Source organism: Thunnus maccoyii, chromosome 24 (assembly GCF_910596095.1).
Source record: "Thunnus maccoyii chromosome 24, fThuMac1.1, whole genome shotgun sequence".
Lineage (NCBI taxonomy): Eukaryota > Metazoa > Chordata > Actinopteri > Scombriformes > Scombridae > Thunnus > Thunnus maccoyii.
In genome coordinates, this window is record NC_056556.1 from 8,799,180 (window position 1) to 8,822,696 (window position 23,517).

The 23,517-nt window shown below is 40.2% G+C and overlaps 1 protein-coding gene and 1 non-coding gene across 4 annotated transcripts in view; both read left to right on the plus strand.

The window, feature by feature from the left end:
• The first annotated feature begins 82 nt into the window (after positions 1-82).
• trnai-aau lies at positions 83-156 on the plus strand. Its single transcript has one exon. It is a non-coding gene; the product is annotated as a tRNA-Ile (tRNA).
• Positions 157-2,388: 2,232 nt separating this feature from the next.
• LOC121892011 (FERM, ARHGEF and pleckstrin domain-containing protein 1-like) overlaps positions 2,389-23,517 on the plus strand; it is a 57,453-nt gene continuing 36,324 nt past the window's right edge. For 2 of the 3 annotated variants that reach the window (XR_006094255.1, XR_006094256.1), the window contains exons 1-2: positions 2,389-2,808; positions 8,561-8,778. Coding sequence is in view for 1 of the 3 variants with exons in the window: in XM_042404761.1 (XP_042260695.1) it covers positions 8,605-8,778 (174 nt within the window). In the remaining 2 variants the exon portion in view is untranslated. The remainder of the gene's footprint in view (positions 2,809-8,560; positions 8,779-23,517) is intronic. The other variant, XM_042404761.1, reaches the window with a different exon arrangement.

Below are 23,517 nucleotides of genomic sequence, written 5' to 3' on the forward strand. Positions count from 1 at the left end.
TCAGCCCAGTTACTTAACTGGACACGTCTGGTCAGGCTAAGTACAACATATAAATATGACGTTATTTTCCTTGCGGAATTGTGGCCGGTTAGCTCAGTTGGTTAGAGCGTGGTGCTAATAACGCCAAGGTCGCGGGTTCGATCCCCGTACGGGCCAACTGCGTTTTTTCTTTACTGCCTATTGTTACATGACTTTAGAGCATTGTTTTGAATAATTACGTAACCCCACTAATGGATAATACACATGTTGTATTGTTTCTATTCTCTATATAACATACGCTCAATACAATACAACTTATATAATTTGAAAAGTAATAAAATACAGCGTCAAACAAGTGGTTTATGTTTTTTTCGAACATGTAACAAATAAGTAAAAAGCAAAAACAAAACAAGAATGACAAATACAATTAACAGTAAACATATACTCTCAAACTCTCAATAAACAAATTCACATAAACAACATAAATAAACAACATAAAGAAATATTACATGGCTGAAAAGGAGGAGTAAGAAGTATACAATTACATGGTCCAACCCCTTCTTCATAACTCAATTAACTCAATATTTATCATACATATAACTTACAACCAACTACCTCAATGCTGTTATGTACAACCCAAAATATCCACCCAGTGTCAATCAGATATAACTTTAACTTTAACAATTACCTCAACGTTCATCCTACCAACCCGTCCTCATCAATATACCTCTTAAAAATTATTTTTTGTACATATTCTTGAATTTATTTATATCTGGACTTTGCTTGAGTTCTGTATCCAAACTAAGTTGAAATACAAATACAAACCAAACCATTCACTGCATTTGACCCCTGTTAAATAAAAAACAAGTTGAAATTAATAGCACAATATGTACATATATATCATTTATGAGCAAGTATTCAGATCTTTACATAGGTAAAATGAACAATACTGCAATCAGAAGCAAAAGTCCTGCAAAAAAAAGTTACAAGTAAGTATTCCTATCAAAAACATATATATATATATATTTTATATTATATTACTGGATTATTATTACTGATACATCAATGGGTATTAAGCAGCATTTTACTGTTGTAGTTGGTCAAGGTGGAGCTAATTTTAACTATTTATATAACCACTGTTGGGTAGCTTAATCTGTGACAAAGCATCATATTTTAGAGGAAGCATAACTCATTTTATGCTACCTCTGTAAAATCTGAATGTAGTTAGTCTTTTAACTATAGCTGTCAGTTTGTGTACATGGAAAAAACAGATCTAATCCACATAAATCACAAGAACATTCAATATAGCAAAATTTTAAAAGAAACCCTCTCTCACTTTATCATTATCTAAACCATGTAGGTGTGCTAGTTCAATAAAGGGATGCCTGAATAGATCTTTCTGATCTTTATTTTGCATTTTTCCTTCTCCTAAGAACATTTTATTATCAAATATATCATTTGAAGAGTTTCTAAAAACACTGATGTGAATTATGTTGGTGTAGCCTACTGGCAGTTTGAGTGTTAGAAGAAGTATTCGGATCATTTATTTAAGCAAAAGTACCAGTGCAGCAACGTAAAAATACTCTATTACAAGTAAAAGTCCTGTATGGAAAATCCTACTCAAGTAAAAGTACATAAGTATTACGAGCTTGATGTAGTTAAAGTATTGCAATAAAAGTAGTGGTTTGGTCCCTCTGACTGATATATTATTATATATGACATCATTAGATTATTAATAGTGAAGCATCCGTGTGTAAGCAGCATATTACTGTTGTAGCTGCTGGAGGTGGAGCTAGTTTAAACTACTTTACATACAGTTAGCTAGTTTAGTCCAGTGGTTCCCAACCTGGGGGTCAGGGCCCCTCCAAAGGGTCACCAGATAAATCTGAGGGGTCATGAGATGATTAATGGGAGAGGAAAGAAGAAAAAACAAAGTTCTGATATACAAATCTGTTTCCAGCTTTTGGACTTTTTCTCTAATTGTTGATTTTTGTCGAAATATTGGATCATTTGAACATTTATTGAAATGAAACCATGTAAGAAGTTTAGAGGGAAAAATCACTATTTGGTGGAGCTGTTAACAACTCATAGACATCTGAAATGTGACCCTGACTACACACTGCTTTTTGTAAGATGTCAAAAGCCAAAAAGGTTGGAAACCACTGGTTCCATCTTTAACAATGTGTTGTATTTTAAAAGCTTGTTATATTATCCATTATGTCAAACCTTCATCTGAAAAGTAACTAAAGCTGTCAAATAAATGTAGTGGAGTAGAAAGTACAATATTTCCCTCTGAATTGTAGTGGAGTGGAAGTATAAAACAGCAGAAAATGGAAATACTCAAGTAAAATACAAGTACCTCAAACTGAGTAAATGTACTTTTCACCATTACCTGCTTGTAAATGTATAAATAACCTATCATAAACCTATTGCGAATTAGAAAACGACCATTTAAGTTGCTCAACTGATATCATATTGTTATCAGACGCTTATATTTCCCCCAAACCGCCGTGGGATCGCGCTGTTGAGCCGCCCTGCTCGCACTTTCTCCCCGCCTGCCTCACACTGTAGTAGTGCCGGGGTGCCTGACTGTGCTGGAGGCGGTGTGTTGCCCTTTATTGTTCCAGCAGAAAGCTCACTGCTCCGTTTTTCCCCCCACATTTGTTTCAATGGCTACCACGCAGAAACCACGTCCCGCCTGAGAGGGAGAGCTTCAGCTGTTTTAACTGTGCGGGATTTTTTTTAACCGGACAGCGTTGGGAAATAAGAACGCTCCCACTGACGGACAATCTGTGGATCCTGAAGAAAGAAGAGAGAGAGAGAGGGGGGGTAAGGAAATCATGCTATCCGGATTATGAAGCGAGGTTACACGTAGCCTTTCTGGTGTAATAGTAGGTTGCACACTTTAGGTTCATTGCATTACCAGTTTCCAGTTTAAACACGTAAAGCTTTGGCTTTCTTAATGCAACTATGCGTGATGTTTGATGAGCCCGATAAGCTCGCCTCGATTGCAACCAGCCTGTTCGTTTTCCTTAATCGGCTGAGCTTTAGGAGGTCCAGCAGAGCTTCTTTTACTGTAAGCTTAATCATAGGCAAGGACAGCCTCCTCCAATTTAATTGAATCTTCTCCCAACACTTGAAATTTGTGTTTTTTTCAACTCTGTCTGTGTTAATTATTGAATTTTATTTTCCCAGTTTCTCCTCCTCAGCTACTCCCTGCAGTTTTGTGTCAATGCCTACCCATTCAATAGAGCTTACAATAGGCTGAGCTTGTCATTGTCAAAACGTCACCACATGAACATTAATATTAAGCAATGCACACACAGACATACACATGCACAAACACACACGCGCACACACACAAGCCCTGTCTCTTAAGGTTGACTTAGCCTACTGACATCTTTACTCTGGCCTAAAGGATTACTCTGTTAACCTACATCCAGGGGCTTGCACTTAGCCAACTGTACTCATTATGTGTGTGTCTTTTAAAAAAAAAAGTGCCTCACATAGTGGGTGTGTTTGTTTTATTTCACTTGACAAGGCTGTTTTTGTTGTGTGTGTGTGTGTGTATAGACCTGCAGGTGCTTGTCACATGCAAACCTTGACCAGGCACCCACCCCCTAGGGAATGCATATGTGGCACCTATTAGGCGTCAAACAAATCCCTTCCCTTTATTGATCTCTGGGGGGCACGTGTGCTTTTTTGCACCCCCCCTAGCCCCTCCCCATCCAGAGTGGGGGTCAGGGCACAGGGTCAGTGGGGGAAAAGGATGGAGATGGAGATGGAACCTTGGGTGTTCTGGTTTGAATCACCGTACAGCTTTGTTTCCGATTCACTTTTGCAATCAATAGCACACCCACCATGCTAGGAGAATTGGTGTTACACTCTCTTTATTTCTTGCCCACACACACACACACACACACACACACATACACATACACAACCTCACAATAGGAACTCTCCTGAGGGCAGTAGAGCAGCTTAATGGCTCGGCGAGCGGAGAGTGTCACCTTGATAAAACGTGGCACCGAGCGCAGCCATTGATCTGTCGAGGGCCGCCGGTGTAAGTGTACTGTGTTGTAGCCTTGATCTCGCCCTCACCTGCGCTTGGCAGGTTGTAGTTGATGCTTGTAGTAGATGTTGTTTTTCAGGCGTTGGTGTTGGGATAAATGGCAACTAGAAACACAGTCAATGTGGGGCTTGTAGCTGAGGCTTAGATTTACTCTTTCTTTTGTTCTTAGTGGTGCATATTTGTTGCAATACACTTATATTAGTTTTATTCTCATCCTGTAATGAATCCACATCCTGTATTTCCGAATTACTCACCTTTTTCTGCTCCTTTCCCTCCATTTGCAGCCAATTTCTGTTATTTTATTCCCAAATCTTCACACTACACAGGAGCAGATCAAATAATATAGACCTTAAATTTAAATGAAAAGGACTAAATCTCCAATAAAAACACTGCCACAGACTTGAAATGTGGGTTATATATGAATTCATGGTATTTAGCCTAGCAGTGGACTGTAAAGTATGTCCATCACATCCCTTTTTAGTTGCTCTTGACCACCAATCCTCTTTAATTACTGTATTTTGCTTTGAAAATTCACAAAATATCAATTTTTCAGACCTGTTTTATATCTGATGACCACCATGTGTGTATTCTTACCACGAGTATATTATAATGTCAGATATTTATTGCTTATTTTCACTTTTTTACTTATGTATGTCTTCATTTATTTTAAAAAAATACCAATTTGCTATTACAAAATGACTAAAACCATATTATGCTTGTATAAAATAAAGCTTTCTCTGCACTTGTACACACACAGACACACACACACACACACACACATGCACTCACATCCGATTCCCAGGGTCTGGCTCCCCTCTCACAAACTCTTGGGAAATTTTCAACTAACACCAGTTCAAAGGCTGGTTGAGAGGCCTCTGTCCCTCAGAGTTAAAGCCCCGCTGCTGGAGGCTCCCACAGTAGCTTCCTTTGTGCCTGTGTGACCAACTCGCTCTGTATTCCTCTCTTGCTCTGCTTCATGTATAATCCTTCCAACGCCTTACTGAGCAGATGATGAAACTTCTGCTGCCAAATTTCCACTCTTAAGATTCATTTCATGATCAGAAGTAGAAGAATTAGTGTATTATTCCCAATATTTATGGTTTTGTTGATGAAGGAAAGCTTGCTATTCAGTACACAGTGCATTTCCTTTTCATTTTTTTTGTTTTGATGGTTAAAATAAAGTCCCAAAAAGCCTTACATGTAGCTTGCTGAACCCTCCAGGCTCCTTGTTGATGAGTTTCTGTTGAGAGAATGAAGACATGAAGGTGACAAACAAGCCCTGCTGATGTATGTCAGGGTAATTGGCACACACTTGTCAGTGACTGATTAGTCGGAATTATAAAACTGGCTCAAAGTTGACACGGCCTTCCTTTGAAGAGACAAAAAGGTAACCCTAACCCAGTGAGCGTGGGGTTTCAAGAACCAGAAATATTCAAGCACGTTGTGGTTAACCACAGTCTTTCCCTTGTCAGTTACTCACTCAAGCTGGCCAACCCTGAACTACTTATAAACAACCAAACAGAGCTTTCGTTTCAGTCCAGCGGGGAAGTAGCACACAGGAACAAGTGAACGTTCCCACAGGTGTAATGAGTAACTTGAATATCAGGTCCCTTTTTATTGTCAGGTCACTTCCTTGGCCAGGCTCCAGTTTCCAGTTGCAGCTTTTGTCACTGAGGCGGAGAGAGTTTTGTGTGTGCAGGTGGAGGGATTAGTTTAAAGATAGTGTCATTTTTTCAGAGTTTTTTTTTTTTTTTTCTAACGCGTTACCTTGCTGTTTAAACACCCTTGTGAATTCTGTGGACAAAAGATATAGGCTATTCAGTTTGGAAATAAAAGGCTAGGTTAGGCGTGAGAGAACAAAGGGAAACCAACGAAAAGCGTTTCTTTGCAAACACAGATTATTGCATATGTTTTTTCCTTGTTTAAATATCGTTTTCATGGCTGCATATTTTTACGATTTCCAACAAGGAAATGTCCACTTTCACAGGGAAGTCAGAGGTCATTTCCGGGGCCCTCCTCCTTTTGGACTTCTTGCCTTTTGGGAAGGCTCTGTAAAACCTGAAGTTGGTACTCCTCCTTAAATTAGATAGCGACTTCAGTACAGTGTCATAGCAACTTCCTGTTTTAACCTCACACAGTAAAAGAAATGTGACTGGCACTCAGTGGATTTCACGATCGTCTGCAGGAGACCGCTAATTGTACGCTAGATGTATCCTCCAGATTTTCGGGCGAAAGAAAGCAGCTTTGGAATTGGACAACCCGATGACATACTGTATTTTGTCTTGAAATATGGACCTTAAATTGGCCGTGGCGGAGTCTTCTTCCCCCCGCTCACTACACCACCCATCAGCCCCTAAATATTTACAAAGATCTGTTTAGTCAGTTTCACAGTGTTATTTTCACGTTTAAAAAAAAAACAAAAAAAACTGCATGTGGTCCCTTTTCAAATGAGGGCCTTTCAACCTATGAAGGTAGTAACTGCAGAAAGATTGTTCCCCTAAAGACCTAATGACCTGTTAATCAGCATGAAGTCCAATGAGTCCTTAATGACCTATTGATTTAACAATATACTGACAAGATTGATGTTTTCTCCCTGTGCTTTAACACAAAAGGGCAATTCCAGCTTGGAGGAAACAGAGAAAAAGCGATCCTGCACAAAACTCCTGCACTCACACGCACAAAAAAACACAGAAGGTAGTTGAGGAAGGATGGAAATAGTGGATCATTGATGCTAACAAGTGTGTATGCATGTAACCCTCATCCCGGCGTTGCCCTCTTCTAAAACATTCCTCAGCCGTGATGTCACCAACCGTCTGAGAGGATATTTATTGTCTGAGGTCGAGGTTTATCAAGTGTGGGGTGGAGGTGGGGGCGCTGAAAAGTTTGTGTGTTTGAGCCTGGCAAAAAGGGGGGGGAAGCAGAGGGGAGGGGAGGGGAGGGTAGTGTCTTTGTGTGTTCTCAGACCGTATCTCATCTGCCCCACTTGTGAATCTTTGATTCAAGTCTGAACTGGTCTTAAACAGAGCTTAGTTTGTCTGTAAATCCCACCTGCGTGTGCTAAAAGTTAGTGTGATGTGAGTGTCTAGCTAGGTTTTAGACACATCTGTCTGCTCCTTTGTGCACTGGCCTAAACTCTAACTTTAGCTGTCATGTTAGTGATGCATGTCCTGGTCTGTGGTTTATACACTCATTTCATTTCATCATCCTCCAACCAATAAAAAAAAAAAAAATCACAGCTGGAAAACTCAACAGCTGTATCTCTTGTGGTGCTCCCATTGTGCAAGGCCAATTTAACCTAGACTGAATAAACGTGGCGAGACTTGTCACACATTTCTACAACTAATGAAGTTCCTCTCCTAGCAAAGGTTTCTACATTACCACAACAGAAACCTCTTTTGAGGCAAATGTTTTATGTACTTCCCAACTTTCCCTTAGAGAAGGCTGATGGAGCCTCTCATTAACAGCCGCTCCCTGCTCCCTACTTTTATGCAGTTGGCCCGGTTGCCTTAAAGGTATGCTGTGCATGAATTGTTTGTTGGTGTTTGTAAACACGCAGCATTCAAGGTTGGCCCCTCCCCTCTGGCCAAAGCGAGAGAGAAAGAGAGAGAAGTGGTCGAGCGAGCAAGAGAGTGAATGAAGAGAGCGAGTGGCGCTGTCGAGACTGAAGCTGTTAATCAGAGTAATAAAACTTTATTTTCTGATTGTTTCACAGCGGTTATGTTCTCAAGCACAAATAAACACGCCTGCTCTCTGCTCTGCATGTGTGTGTGTGTTGGTCAAACACACACACAGACAGCAGAGGAGCAGCACTCTGCACACAGCAGAGGAGGGAGATGGAGAAGCAGGGGAAACATTGAGTCAAATAAAAAACACAGTGAGGTAACCTGGTCGCTATGCTACAAGTCCGGACCCCACACCTTGCGTGCTGTTATTGGTTGGGGGGCTACACACCCACTGCACAAAGGTTGACGCCCAGAAACATCCCAAATACAGCAAAATAATAAGAACATATAGTCAGAGGGCAGAGTCTCTGCAGATAAATACACCGTCACACACTTCTAGTGGGTCATAAGTGATGAGAGGGATTACTTTTGTATGAGTCTATAAATTGTTTTTTAGTAAAATCTTGCATAGTATACCTTTTTAAAATGTATGTTTAATTATGTATCAAACACCCACAGAAGACACTCGCCGATTCCTAAAAAGGAATACCTTACAAGATAATTGTGTGCATAAATTTAACAGCACACAGGATGTGATGCAACTGTGCTATTTAGGGCGAGGGCTTAGTCAGAAGCTTGGAAGAAATGCCTCAATCTCCTGGTTTAAAATTGTCTGCTATGTATTTAAGAGGCCAAAAATCAAAAATATACTAAATCACAGACTGAAGAGGTTGTTGGCTTCGCTAAATTGAAGCGCCTGAAAGAACACAAACTGAAACCCCATATTTTGGAACATGGAAGCAAAAATCTAACCCTCTTTTCCTCTCTATCCTCTACATGTGAACAGAGGTCCCTGAAGCTTGAGAGCTCCTCACTGTAGCGTCTGTCACCATGGTCGAACCAGCCGACCGGCCATCTGCAGCTGGCCAGAGGCTGGGTGCCCCCGAAAGTTTCGGGGTGTCCACCCTGGAACCAGGCCTGCGCCCTCCTGCCCAGCCTCCAGGGAAACAAGTCTCCATTAGAGTTCAAATGCTTGACGACACACAGGAAGTCTTCCAGATATCGGTGAGTAATGTGTGCTTATTTTGCTTACATGAGTTGTTTGATGATTACTGACATAATGAAGGGATTTTGCTGATTCGCTGCTGATCACACAAACTGATTAGATCTCGCTGCCAATCAACTGTTGCGAGCACAATCAGCTGTCATGCTTCGTTGTAACCGCTCCTTGCATGTTGTTATTGCAATCCCAGCGACGTGTCCTTATCAAAATTTGTTTTTTTTCCACTCACCTAAATGGGGGAAGAGGTTGTAAAGAGTTCACTGTAGTGTTACCTGTGTTTTTCTTTAAGGTAAACTGTTCACGTCCTGGTTGTTGACTTTTGGCTTAGTGACACTGTTTTACCGGAGTAAAACCCAAGAAAGAGTTAGTTTGATTAAACGCTTGTTGATGCACTTTATCAATTTATGCCTATTAGAGCTACAACGATTAGGCGTTTAGGCAATTGTCAGACAATGAATCACTAACTATTTTGAGTCATTTTTAAGAAAAAATGCCAAAATTCTTTGGTTCTAGCTTCTCAAATGTGAATATTTTCTGGTGTCTTTATGTAAACAGAATGTATTTGGGGTTATGGACTATTTGTCTGGACAACAAAACATTTGAGGTTGTATTTTGGTGGTTTGGGAGACGGTGATCGACATTTTTCACCATTTTCTGACATTTGACAAAACAACTAATCAATTAATTGAGAAAATAATTGATAGATTAATTGCTAATGAATATAATTGCCCTATTGCCTATGTTATTTATTGATTATGAGGCTGTTGTAAGTACACTAAAATCCTTTTAGATGTAATTGCTAAGTTGTGTTACTGTTCGGTAATCAGCAATCATTTTTGACATGCTCAGAACTTGGAGGAAATGCATTTTGAAACAAATTTTTCCCAGAGAACCCAAATTCTACATGCATATAATCCATCATAACCCTTGAATACAACTATTCACATCAAAAACATTCTTTATTTTCAAATCGTCTGGTGATCCTGAAAAAGAAAATGTTCAGTACATCCGTATTCAAAGCTAATTAGAGACCTCGAGAGGCTCATAAATGGAAGAAGGACTTGTTTTGTTTGTTTTCTTTGGACTAAAAGTTACTCCATGAGAATGTTTGGTCCTGTATCAGTAACAGGAGCTCTCATACTTGAACAAACTGTCATTCCCAGGATGAACACACAGATATGTTTTGCTTAAACCTGTTTGATAAGTATATCATTTATATGGTGGTACACAAAAGCAGCAGTTGTTGAGTGACGGTGATGCCTTGAGGGCTCAGCTTAGCTGCGTCATTTGCTCTGTTTTATCTAAGGATTTGTTTGCTTGCCAATCAATCAATCTCATCTATCAGCCTCCTGCTGTACCCTCAAATAAATGACTGATGCGTATCTTCAAAAAGGTGCGATAAAACACAAGAGAAGTGGCGTATCGGTGGGAATATTCAAATATTTTTGTCCTCATTCCTTACACAATCCATCTACAGTTGCTAGCTGTGAGAGGATGGCTCGATATTTAGCTTTTACCTTGAATCTTATCTCAGAGGAAGTGGGAGAGAAGCCAGCTTCCTGTCTCAGCACACCACTCCTACAGGCCCCTGACGAAATACTGAACATAATGCTGATTCATAGACAGAAATACACTATCCTCTATCTCTGACTGTATTTCCACCTTCTCACTGCCTCGATCCCTCCCTTCATCTGCTATTATCTTATTTTCCTGCCTTATTTATGCTCTTGTTTGCATCCAGAAATGTACACAACTGTTATATTCTGTTTGTAAATCAGGCATTTTTGCATCTTCAAGAATTCATGTATGAGCTCGAGTATGCCCAGAGTGTGCATGCTTGCATATAAGTGAGTCTGAGGCATGTGTTTGTCTACAGCAGCACTCTGACTTCCTAATGCTGTTTAGAGAAAGGAGTCCTTTGAGAGGCTGCAGCCAGCAGCTTTAATCACATTGGTGCTGCGGTGCTTCACTATGTCATCTCTGGGTGTAGCCTCGGCCTCTGAATTAAAGGCTGCCGTGATTTGCACGCCTTTAGATAAACCCAGTTGCCACATTATCAGCTTTAAAATTTTGGGGAGTTGTTGTGATGATAATTAAGAAAGAATGCAGCGAGTCACTGTCTCAGCTGGCTTGTAGAACATCCAGAGCTGCCAGTTCGGGGGAGCCGTAATTGGCTCTTGTGAAAATGCCAAGAATGTATGTGGTTGTTAGTGCCTGAGGATGTGTCTGTGGCTGAGTGGACAGTTTGACAGAGGGTTGGGATCTTCTATCTGTGTGTGGGTGTGAGTGTGGGTGTGTTTTTCATTTTTTTTTTTTTCTTTTAGCATTCTTCTAAATTGATGTCTTCTCAAATTGATGTAAAAACACTGAGCTTGTGGTTCTCCACAAAGCAGCTCCTCATGGCAGGGATCTCCTCCCCTAATCTGACAAACACGCTCTGTGGAACATCTTCAGACGTCACTGCTCGGACCACAGGAGAGCATCCGCTGAGAACACACTGACAACACTAAATACCAATACTGCACTCACACACACACACACACACTATTGTTTAGGCTGAGATCAATACCAGAGTTAGTTTCACAATCTGAACCAGGACTGGACTGGGAATTATTACAAAGGGAGAAGTGGAGATGAGAGAGAAGGCATGAAGAGCGAGGAGTAAAGAGCGTAAAGGGAACCGACAGAATTAATGACGATTCAGTGAAATAAGGGTGCCATTGTCTTCTTAGCTTGACTCACCTAATCAGTCTTCTTTTTTTTCTGGTACAATGCCCTCCAGTGTATTTGTGCAGTAGGTGTAGTCTAACATTGAATCAAGAGATAAGCATGCAGCTCGCACTTAACGTTGGTACTTGACGGGCCATTTTTCTCTCTACAGGGAGGTAAATTGGAAGGCTTGCTCATTAACCGAGCCTGTTATCTTAAAACCTCAGCCAGCCGGGGGGCTGTGGAATATAGGAGCAATACAATTTAAAGATCCAAAACATTAGACTCTTAATCATTAATGGTCACGTTTTTTTACTTCTAGTAATAATGTTGGTATACTGTGGTACTGTTGTAATGTTTGCTTGAGCTCACAATGGCTGAATTTGAGTTTGAACCCTTTTTTCTTCAAAGTTTTAAAAGCAGCCAACAACAGCAAAGTGGTCACCTACATTTGATTTGACCCATTGGCCGCTTGTCTTGGCTTCAGAAAAGGCTCACCAGAACATTTTTTTTGTTTAAAAAGATAAAGATAAAATGATTTGAGTTGGTAATTTGTTTATATTTCAGCAGGGTAGATAGGGATGCATGAAACACTTTTTTTCTCTTTTGACAGCAATCCAGATAGCTAAACTCAAGTAGCAGATACCAAGCACGGATCCGATACTATATGCTTCTGCCTGCGCCTTTTCCCTTTTCTTTTTTCACATACCAAAACCAACTTTCTAAACCAACATTATGTAGCTCTTCTGTAGTGTTTTTCATTTACTCAAGTAGCTAAAAGTTTGTCTTTTTTGGAACTGTTCTCCTACAGTATATCAATAGCCAATTATGCATCAGTGTTAGCTCAATGCAACATATGAATGTAGCAGAACAAAAAATATTCAAGTATTTTTAATGTGGATTGGTCACCTCTGGCAGATCCATGATCCATTTTACAATGTAGATGACTCTTGAGTGACTTTGTTTTCCAGTGAAAGTTAAATCTGGGATTATGATGCTGCTAGTCTAATGTACATCCGGAAGAACAGGTTTAGTATTTGAATTAGTTTCCATAGAGAATAAAGCTTTGCCTTTTAGAGACTGAAATGGTGTTTCATAAACACCACGTGGGTCAAGAAATTCATGAGCAACATTCAAAAATGTTGTGGCGCAACATGCAATAGTCAAATGTCTTGGATCCAAGTGGTTGACGTTGAAGGCCCAGGCTTTCATCCTCAGAGTCGATGTCCTCAGGATACTTCTAGTGTTTATAGAATCATCTGTATCCTCAAGGTTCCAGTTGGGAATGTAGACTCCTCTCAGCACCGTGAACGGACTATTAACCGGATTCCCGTGAGGGGTAACGGTGAATCCATTAGATCAAAAGGAGAGCCTACAGAGTTGTAGCTGGACTCTTGTGTTTTTATAGGCACGACGACTGAATACCATTTAAATCTAATACAGCTTTTCCCTCTTGTGGAATGACAGGAAAATAGAATATTCAGCTTCTGCGTATAGGAGATACTGTAGGTAATATTGTTAAGCTTCTGTTCATTATTAGTCAATAGTTATTTGTCTTTTGTGCTGACATTTTCACAAGACATTGGCTCCAACAATATGACAGCACACACTTATAGCATTAGCAACCACTATGGCTACACACCAATACACACCCCTCACACACAAATACACATGGAGACTTCATTATTATTTGCGTGTATACCCCTTTAAGATGGGGTTTGCATGCTTCTCCCTTTAGAGCCGGATGCGACGTGATTGCGTTTTAGATGATGTGATTGTTTTCAAGAGGTGTGACTGATGAAATGCATTGTGATTCGCTGAAATACACATGGAAAATACATTATGGGATGCATTTTTTTTGTTTGTTTGTTTGTTTGTTTGTTTTATTCAGTGCTCTTAGCCTCAGGTTTTAGGAGGTTGTTTTCAAACAATGCCTTAGGTTTTATAATGTTTTTTAGAGGGTACCTTAGGTCATAATGGGTTAATGTAGAGAGGAAGCAGCTTGTGTGAGTGCAGAACATCGTCGTTCACTCCCACCTGGTAAATAATTGAAGGTTGAGAGGATCTGGGGTGTGTATGTGTGTATTGGCATTACAATTATAATCTGTTTAAGCCGCAGTGTTTACTTGCATGACAGAGAGAGAAACTTTGTTGCATGATTTGCCCTCACAAGTTAAGCCTCCTGCCCCAGATTATCCCAGTTTATCGTGAGGCAGCACCATCAATGATGGAGGAAATTTCTCTCCACGTTAAGGAGGGAAACCTTTGTGATTTGTAGGGTAGAGATTAATAAAAGAACAAATGACGGCAGTGTAATTTAACTCTGACCTGTTTCTAAATGAAGCTAGCATGTGCCCCAATTCAAATACTGATTTGAACGTTTTCTGAAAGTCATGTCGAGTGGTAAAATTGAAGTGAGTGGATTGGATAATCTGACCATAATAACTGGGGTTGAAACTAAGAATTACTGTTGAATAATTGACTAATCATCTGGTCTATAAAATGTCCATCACACATTCATAAATCTCAAAGTGACATCTTAAATTGCTTAAAAGTGTTTTTTTCTGACCAACAGTCCAAAACCCAGAGTTTATTATTGCACAAAACCAAGAAAAGCAGCAAATCTTCACCACTGAGAAGCTTGAAATGGAGAATGTTTCTTGTTTTTACTTGAAAAATGACTAAAACTATTATCAGTTACCAAGATAGTTGTTAATTGATGAATTGGCTAATTATTTCAGTTTTTAAAATAATGTAAAATCATAGATAATCTCCGAATCCAAGAGAATAAAATGTGCTAGAAAATAGTAGGACAACCACGTTAACTGGGTCTCAACCTAAATCTGAACAAGAACAAAATAAACTCGAGCCATACAGGAAGAAAAGGAATCAATAACAAGAATTAAACCGTTTTGATCCTGTCCGCTTTGGAAACATTGCAACCAACATCCGCAACCACTGCTGGTTTTTACATTTAGCCGTGATTTACACACACCTTACTCTCCAGCGGACCTCCTCGACGGCCCCTGCGGCTGTAGCATGCTACACATTTGTCAGACATCTGCAATATCTTCATATTTCAGCGCGGACTTGCACTACATTACGGTGACAAAGATAAAGTCCTGCTGATTCCCCAGAGAGCAGTTGAGCTCGGATAAGTCCGCCCCCCCCACGGACAAGCCCTCGCTTGGAAAATCTCATTGGTGCAGATGATGCATATATAATACCGAGAGTGCACATATGGAGCCACATGTGCCCTGACAGAGATTTCACTCTTGCATCACATTTAGTCTCTTTTTTTTCCTCAAAGATGATAAATTACTGATGGAGTATGCTGTCCTTTTTTCCCCCTTTTTATCTAGCCATCAGTGGTCTCTGATTGGTCAATATTTGTCTTGTCTAGCACGCATACTTGACCTTAATCTCTGTAAGACCATCCAATATATCCACATCATGATTGACTTTCTCAGTGGATATTAGAAGCTTTAAAAACGGACCGATAGCAGGAGAGAGGACGGGGTGTGTGTGTGTGGGTGCAATAAGATCACTAAGTGGGGTTTTGGAGCCTGATTGGATTGTGGTTTTATGATCCGTGTGGCTCCTGACCTTATGTTTGTCTAAGATACAGTGTTGGGCAAAGATACAGAACCACAGGGAGTAAGGGTTCTGAGGATTGGGATGATAAAACAGTTTTATAGACAAAATCACTTGATAGACTAGCATTCCCTGAGGCCTCTTGATAAATGGGCTACAAGTCCCCTGCCCCATTATGCACAAACGCACACACACACACACACTCACACAGTCACTCCTTTACTCCGTGGTGGCACGGTTGACATTTCAAACGGATGAGCCTTTGTGCTGTCGGTTGCCTCGGGAGTAAATGATACATGTGGAAGTAGCAGATATGAAAGGAATGAGAAAGGAAGATAGTCAGTCACACCTTTTTTTAAAAAGTGTCTTTAAAGACAGTAGGATGAATAAAAACAGACAATGACAGGCTGTCTAAAAATGAATAGTCTTTCTACTTCTTTCACAATTTAGTTTTGCTTTCTTTTGGTCTGATAGGTATGACTGCCTCATTGCTGCTCTTACACCACTGAGACAAGAGCAGAGGCAATTAGTTTTAATGCAGTCGGGCCACTAGTGGATTAGTATGCAAGGAACCAGACACTTACAATTTCTCAGTCTCCACAGTAACTCACAAAGTTATTTTAAAACTTTCAGCTGTGCAACAAACTTATTTTCTTTTTACAAGCTAGAATTCTCATATTTAATTTGAAGATGTTTTCAAATCCGCTATCTACTGCATGCCCTCTGAGATTCACTTATTACACCCCACTAAAAGAAGAGAGAGACAGACAAGTACAATGTTAAAAGAGATTAGTAAATGCGTGTTTTGAAGCTCGGATCGTGTGACTTTATAGCTTCTAAAGTTGGCAGGAGTCCCGGCAGTGAAGTTGCAGTGGTTTTTGAAGTGTGGGTGAAGCCAAGGTGATGTTTAAAGACAGTAAAATGTAGTTATTTCAGGGTGAGGCTGAAACCCAAGCTTTGTGACTCTGTGACTCAGTGTGGTAGAGAAGAGCTCTTCACTTCTTCCAAATGATTTCTTTCTACCTTCTTGGAGCGATTACAGCACTACCATTTGGCAGGCCTCATTCATCACTGTCTGCAGAGACCTGCTGTGTGTGTGTGTGTGTGTGAAAACCCCCCAGTCCCTGCTCGAACCAGTGTTGTAACATACTAAAACTATTTTGACGACGTATACATGGGCTCACAGGGGCCACATTAAACCAAGTTACATGGCCCATATGCACAAACATATATACAGTAAGTGCATGTGTGCATGTTACAACCCGCCATGCAGTTCTACAGACTCCTAGTTAATTACAGTCCTCTATAAATATATATATATTTTTTTTAGATTTGCAGATGTAATATCCTTCCTGATGCTCTCATAGATGGGAATGTAGAATGAACATGACTAAATAATGCATTGTGTTTTTTTAATCATTTAAATGAATGAGTGATGCATCATCCTACCCTCCGCACTGAGTCACAACACAGACATATTGAAGTGTGTCAGGAAAATGTGTACATCATGGTTTCTTAGACTTTTCTGGTCCTATTTTTAGGTCCCATCAATGACTGTTCATTTAGTTCAAAGAGAGGGTGGTGACCCAAAACACAAGAATGAGAATTGATTAACCAGTGTTTTTGTCCCCTGTAATGTAAGCTGCAAATGTTAGCATGTCTGGCTAACTAGCTTAAAATATACAGTACTTAGCCTCACTACCTAACTGCATTATGTTGTGGGATTAAAGGTTATGTTAGAAAAATCCCTGTTCAGAACTACTCTACCGTGTTGGAAGACCCTTTTTTTTCCTTGTAAAAGTGAAATAAACTATTTGATAGTACAAATAGTAAGGCATATCCTAGTATTTGAGTTGCTTATCCCAGTGTTTGTTATAGGCATTCAACCAGGGTTATGTTAGAACAAATAACATTGTAGTTACATTTTTATTTATGATACTGTACTATAATAGTATAAGACTAACTAGCTGTAAGCTAAAATGCTACCATTTGACTTTTTGCCCGGGACATCCAGCGTTAGCCTCAGGATTTTAGCACAATATCATGAATGTAGCCATAAATTGAATATTTAAGACCATTTTACAGGGTTCTAGTTCCAAAACAAGTCAGCTGGAAACATTGAAAAGTCAGCTAAACACCGAGTCTTTCACCAATGTACAGAGTCGGCATTAATAAGCTAGCTAGCTAGCTAGCTAGCTAAAGCTGATAAAAGGTACTAATGGCAGTCATTGAAACTGACAGAATTGACAGTTATAGGCCTGAAACAGGAAGTCTGCTATCGTTTAAAAAAAATGAGAACCCATTTTTTTCAACAATAACTACAGATTCTGAGTGGTAAATCTGCCACCTGTAACCATATAAACTGCATATCTGCCATGCTAGCTCAACAAGTGTAGCAACAGTAAGGACAGGGCTTGAGCAATTAGAACTAGTGTGCTATAATTTTTGTTTTCTATCCTACAAGTATCCATTCATCAGTGGTTTTCTACGCCCTCCATCTGCCTATGAAGTGACCAGAGTTTGAGAAACATGTGGATCCAGCATGCCTGAATAAAGAGTCTCACAGAGGAACAGTGCTGTATTATGTAATGGTTGGCATTCCCGGTCTCATTCCTGTGGTCGAAAAGACCTTGGAAAAGGACTTCTGACAGGGAATTGACTTTCCTCTCAGCTACTTCTTCTTCCTCCAGTAGCTGAGCAGTATGCTTTGACCCACCTGTGGAGCAAATGAAGAGAGATTTTACTCATGGGAAACAATGAAGTATCATACTCATATAGCTCAAAAGATCAGGCTGAAAGACGTGATAATACTGCAGTGTTTTTAGTCCAACATAAGTGTGCATGACATAAACAAGTAGGTGCAGAAACACACTTGTGTTCATTCAACAGAGCCAAGTATTTTGTGACTTTGCTATTAAGGTGGGTGTGTGCACATGAAGCCACGTGGAAGCATTTAGACGTGCTGAGTTCAAACACGGTGCCACAGACAGAGCTGCCTCCGAGCTAGGAAGGAGGGAACCAGCGAGCGAGACAGTGAGATTATTACTTAGTGAGTGGAAGACTGGTGCTGATGGAGGGACAATTACTGAGAGATTGTTTCTGAAAGGGAACAGGATGGGGGTAGGAACAAAAAAAAAAAGAGAGGGCCCCACTGAGGGATGTAAAAGAGACGTGGTGTTACGCTTGCTGTGATGGCAAAAGAGAGAGATTGCACTACAGAGAGTGAGAGAAAGCCGCATACAGACACACATCCGTCTCCCACAGAAGCCTTTTGCATTGCGCCGGCAGCCAGTGAATGAGCAAACACTGTCCGCTCCGCTCGGCTGCAGATGGGATCCTTTTTTTTTTCTTTTTTTTTTTTTTTTTTTTTTGTAATTGCAGTGAATGAGGTCCCCAGTGACGAGGCTAGTCAAGCCAACAGTGGAAGAGCTGGGCCCCATTTAGGGTAATCACTGCACTGCCGTTTCACTGTGCTACACGAAACCACCATACCAAATTATTAGTTTTTGTGGCTAACGTGTAATGGTTTGAGGCAGCTTGAAGTAGCTGTCGAGGTGGGCTTTGCGGTGAAATTTCCAGCACTGTTTTTACAACTTTGTCTTGTCATTACATTCTTAAAAGTGGGATATTAATGATTTCCTGTATTTGATAGAAGTTATAGTACTCTGATGCTTAACACACTACAATAATATCTCGACTAGCATTCCAATTTGGCACGGTAATACCTCAATATTGTTGTTTTAAACACAATGGAAAATGAACATCAGCAGCTAGCCAATTGCTGGCAGGTTTATCATCAGTACCAGACACGCTGGCAGATGGCCAAAACTCATTTTGGAGCTCCTGTTGTATTTGAAAAAAAATGAATCTGGATGGTGAAAGAGGGAAGAGGTCGTCGGGTAAAAAATAGAAGCGGTTGAGCTGCGGTTGGACATAGTGTTTAGTTTCACTGATTTTAATCAGCCTCCTGTCCTGGTTTTCATACATTTTTTGCTGCATTATGAGGGCTGACTGTGATTTTCTCTCTCTTCCACCTGAAATCTCATTTGAAAGAGCAAGGCCATGGCAGAAATGGAAGGTCGGTTACTTTAGTGAGGTTAATTAAAAAGCCTGTTGCACAATATGTCACTCAGAAAGTAACTAAATTTAGCCATTTACTGTTATTTCTCTGGTGTGAGGTAGACAGGTCTATGTGGTTCCTCTTTCCTGCTCTCTGCTGCAGTAAATATCTGATGATGGAGGAGAATAGTTTGCTTGTGTGCACCTTGACAAAGGTAATAAAATCACTGGTAATGTAGGGGAAGGATGGCTATAATTTCCCCCAAAAACACATCACTTATTAGACAATCAAAAAAGACAAATGTACTCTTGTTTTTGCAGCAGTAAATACTGTTAAAATAAAAGGTGACTGAAATATGTACTGAAACTGAGCGACTCCTCAACATGAGAGTCTGTTGTCTTTCATATGGGAACCAATGCTTTAGATTAAAATAGAGACATAAGTGGGCGTGCTAAGAGTTTAGCAAGCAGCTTACACCCCAAGTGTCGGCTTCAATGTCCTAAATGAGATTTCTCCCCCTTGCTAAGTGTTAACCATGGCTCCTTATTAAACCTTTCTAAGGCCATAAAGCTGCCTTACTCAATCTCTGTCACAAATCTGGACCTGTATCTTTGCTCTCAAGACTTTAGATGTTGTTGAGTGAGTGTGTGTGTGTGTGTGTGTGTGTGTGTTGGAGCATGCTGCACCGAGCTCTCTTTCAATAGGTAAAGTGTTTCTCAATCTCTTTCCTCGCCCACTCCTCGCCTTCCTTTTGGATGTTTTCCAGAAGCCTCAGTGGAATTCAATGGCGTCTCCCCTGCTGTGTCCCGAGTCTCCAGCCGTTTGTTTCTCTGAGAAACGAGCAGAGGAATGTAGCCCGAAAATGTGATGTTTGGGAGAAAAAGTAGTTTTGTTTTTCACTTTAGCTTCCTGCTTTTTCTCTGACTTGTACATTCTTAAACTCTTGCTTTCTTACTTTCTTTCCTTCTTTCTCTTCTTCGCAGGCTTCATGCACTTCTCTGTCAAACTATTTCATCACGCTTAAGTCTCATCATTCTTGCAGTGTTCAAACACAAACATAATTCACTTAGAATTTCCAGTATTGCATCCCCTGATGAATCACTCTCATCATTCTGCTGGCTTAGCCTGTGATTGATTTAAACTCTCAAATGGATTGAGTGAGCTTTCTAGTGCTTTTTAGCTTATAAATGCTTTTTGCAAGCATTTTATTTGAAGTAGATTTGCCTCAGAGATTGCAAAGAGATTTCATTGTCATCTGAATATAACTGTTTGGTGAATGACCACTCAAATGTCACTGAACTATCCGGTTGTAACTAAAGATTTCTGACTGTGGTGTTACTAAAGTGGCATTTTATTCCTTAATTGTAAATCATTTTCATCAGAACCACACACACAAATATGTTTACCACAAGTCTTATGTAATTACTCAGTTATGTTTAAACACCCTTTTTGCTCGTAAATCCTCCATTTCAGCATCATGTGCATTGACACACAACAAAAAACATGTCTAGCTCAGGCATCTGTGATTTGCGTTCAGAGCTGCAACCATTAGTCAATTAATTGATTATTTGCTATTTTGATAATCAATTAATCGCTTGGAGTCATTCTTAAAGAGAAAATGTCCAAATTTTCTGATTCCAGCTTCTCAAATGTGAATATCTTTTGGTTTCTAAGACATTAAACCGAATACCTTTGAGTAGTGGACTGTTGTTCAGGTCAAAACAACATTTGAGGACGTCATCTTGGACTTTGGGAAACAGTGATGGACATTTTTCACCATTTTCTGACATTTTATAGACCAAACAACTAATGGATTATCGAGAAAATAATCGAAAGATTAATCGATAATGAAAATAATCATAAGTTGCAGCCCCACTTGCTTTTAATGGCTGGTTCTTTGCTGGAACCTAAAGATCAAAGTGTCTAGTGTTATCTTTTTACAGATAACCTCACATAATGAACAACAGTGTTGGCGTTCATGATTAATAATGATAGACCTTTGGCAAACTGCCAACCAGCACTTAAAGCAAAACTATTGACATGGATTGTGTTCACTGCAGCCAGCTACGCTACAAGTGTACTCATGCTACTGTACGATAATTTAGATAAAAGCATCTACCACTTGGTTTTCATTTTATCATCCTGTTTTCGATGGAGCTTCAGAGGCTTTTAGGAAACAAAAGCAGCCCTGTTGCGAGATTTACAGACCTCATTATTGCACGAGGCATAGTACAAACGTACCCACCGCCATCCTACACAAGACACTAATTGCTTTTTTTTAATGGTACAACACTGTGCATGTATTCCCCTCTGCTGTTCAATTTAATTGTCTGCCTCAAGTGTGCTGTGAGCCGTAACGTGCACTCTCACACACACACACACACACACACACTCACACACTACTGCACACAGAGACACGCTGCTGTCTTCATTACAGCCTGTAGGCATTTTCATCACGAGTCCCCCATCGGGGGTGTTGCCAGTTTGATTTCCCACAGTGCCTTGCTGTCACTGCTGACAATGCTTGCAGGTATTTTGCCAACATGCGGTTTATTCAACAGTCCGTTGAAGCATATGTGTGTGTGTGTGTGTTTGTGTGTGTTTGTGCATGGACCCTTAGTCCTTTCCCTTCTGTTGGTTCAGAGGAACTTGCTTTGACGTCTTGCCAGTAGGTTAAGCCATTTAACCTAATCTGAACAAGAGGATGTGATTGGTGGACAATTGAGGAGGGAGGAAGCCTCTCCCAGCTGTCCTGCTGTTTGTTGGTTGTTTTTTTTTGTAACTTTTTTTTTTTTTCACTTGAGGGGAAATTGCACTGTCCAGGCTAGGTACTAAATATAGTCAAACCCTCCCAAATAATCAACTGTTATTGGTGAGTGGTGAAAAGTGTGTATTAGTTTGCATGAATTTTGCAGTTTGCTGAAACAAAAGGTCTAGAAAGCTTGATTTGTCATCCAAGTGTAGCTAAAAGCAACCCTGAATTCACCTTATACACAACAGCATAGAAAATATATTGTTGTCCAGGATTTGGATCAACCAGTGGATGCATTAAGAGTGTAATTATACATATATTACATGAAGATGCAAGGCTATTAGGCAACCAGCATCAATATTGATGCCTGCACACTGACCCCAATAGACAACGTTTCAATCCCAGTCAGAATGTTTAAAAATGCGCATTACCACAGCTTGAGGCCAAAGCCAATGTGGAAGTACCTGAAAGTGCAACGCCACCGACAGCTGCTAGATCCTGGCTCCAGTTGAGTCCCAATCAAAAAATATCAACTTTTCTCTAGAAATACTAAGTCAATGAGTCATTACAGTCTCAGTAGTTAAATTCAGCCCCTCTAGTAAGTGTGCTGGTGGTCATTTGGGAAATGATTTCACTGTTAGTGTTTCGAAGACTTATATTAGCTTTGATGTGCGATTCCATCTTTATATACAGTCTATGATATATACCGATAGGTTCTATGATGACAGATGTAGTTAAACATCCAACCAACCACGAGTTGGTGGTGAAGATGTCAAAACAATTAACAATTCAAGAAGCATATGATGACAACTCAATCAAAAGTAATCAATCGCAAAGAGTAGGAGACAGAAATATCTCAAATATATCAAAATATCCAAAATGGGCGAATCCATTAGCATGCTAGGTGTTGCTGGTGCTTTAAAGTCTACTGCTTCTGACATTATGTGAGCAGTTGCTGGGTTTACCGCTGTAACACTGTGGGGAATGAGCAACACCAGCTGGGGGTGTTTGTGATTTGTTTTCTCACTTGAGAAGTGACAATATTGCTTCAGGCTGCATCAAAGAAAGCTAAAGCACCGGCGCTATGGAAATTACATTAACATGACACTATTAAACTAGATTTTATGGGCTCTTGTTCTTGCTCCTCTTGGAAGATATCCTGTGTGTTTAGGCTGTTAAACATTGCAGAGATTACTCAATGCATGAGGGAACAACCCTCTAACCCCATCTGTTTGTCCCAGTAGATGATCTGGGAATAGGATAAAATGATGCATGCATACTAACACTTAATAATAGCAAGAAGGCTCTTTTGAAAAGACAACTTTGTGAGTGATTTCTGTAGTTGTGTCATATTGCACGTGGGTGTAAATCAACCTGAGTCTGCTCTGTTGATCTTGGCCCATTGACCTGCAGTATTAGAGCAGGACGCAGCATGCTCTCTGGTATGAAGCCTTCAGAGTTTAATGATAAGGTTGACCATGAAAAGAAAAAGCATTTACAGGTTTACAGCTCAAATTACTGCTTGGTAAGTACACGCACAGCCTGACAGGGGTTTAGCTAAGGTTCAGGTGCTCTCTCAGCTGGGTTATGTGTTGATTGACAGTTAAATATCTCTGTCTTTATCTG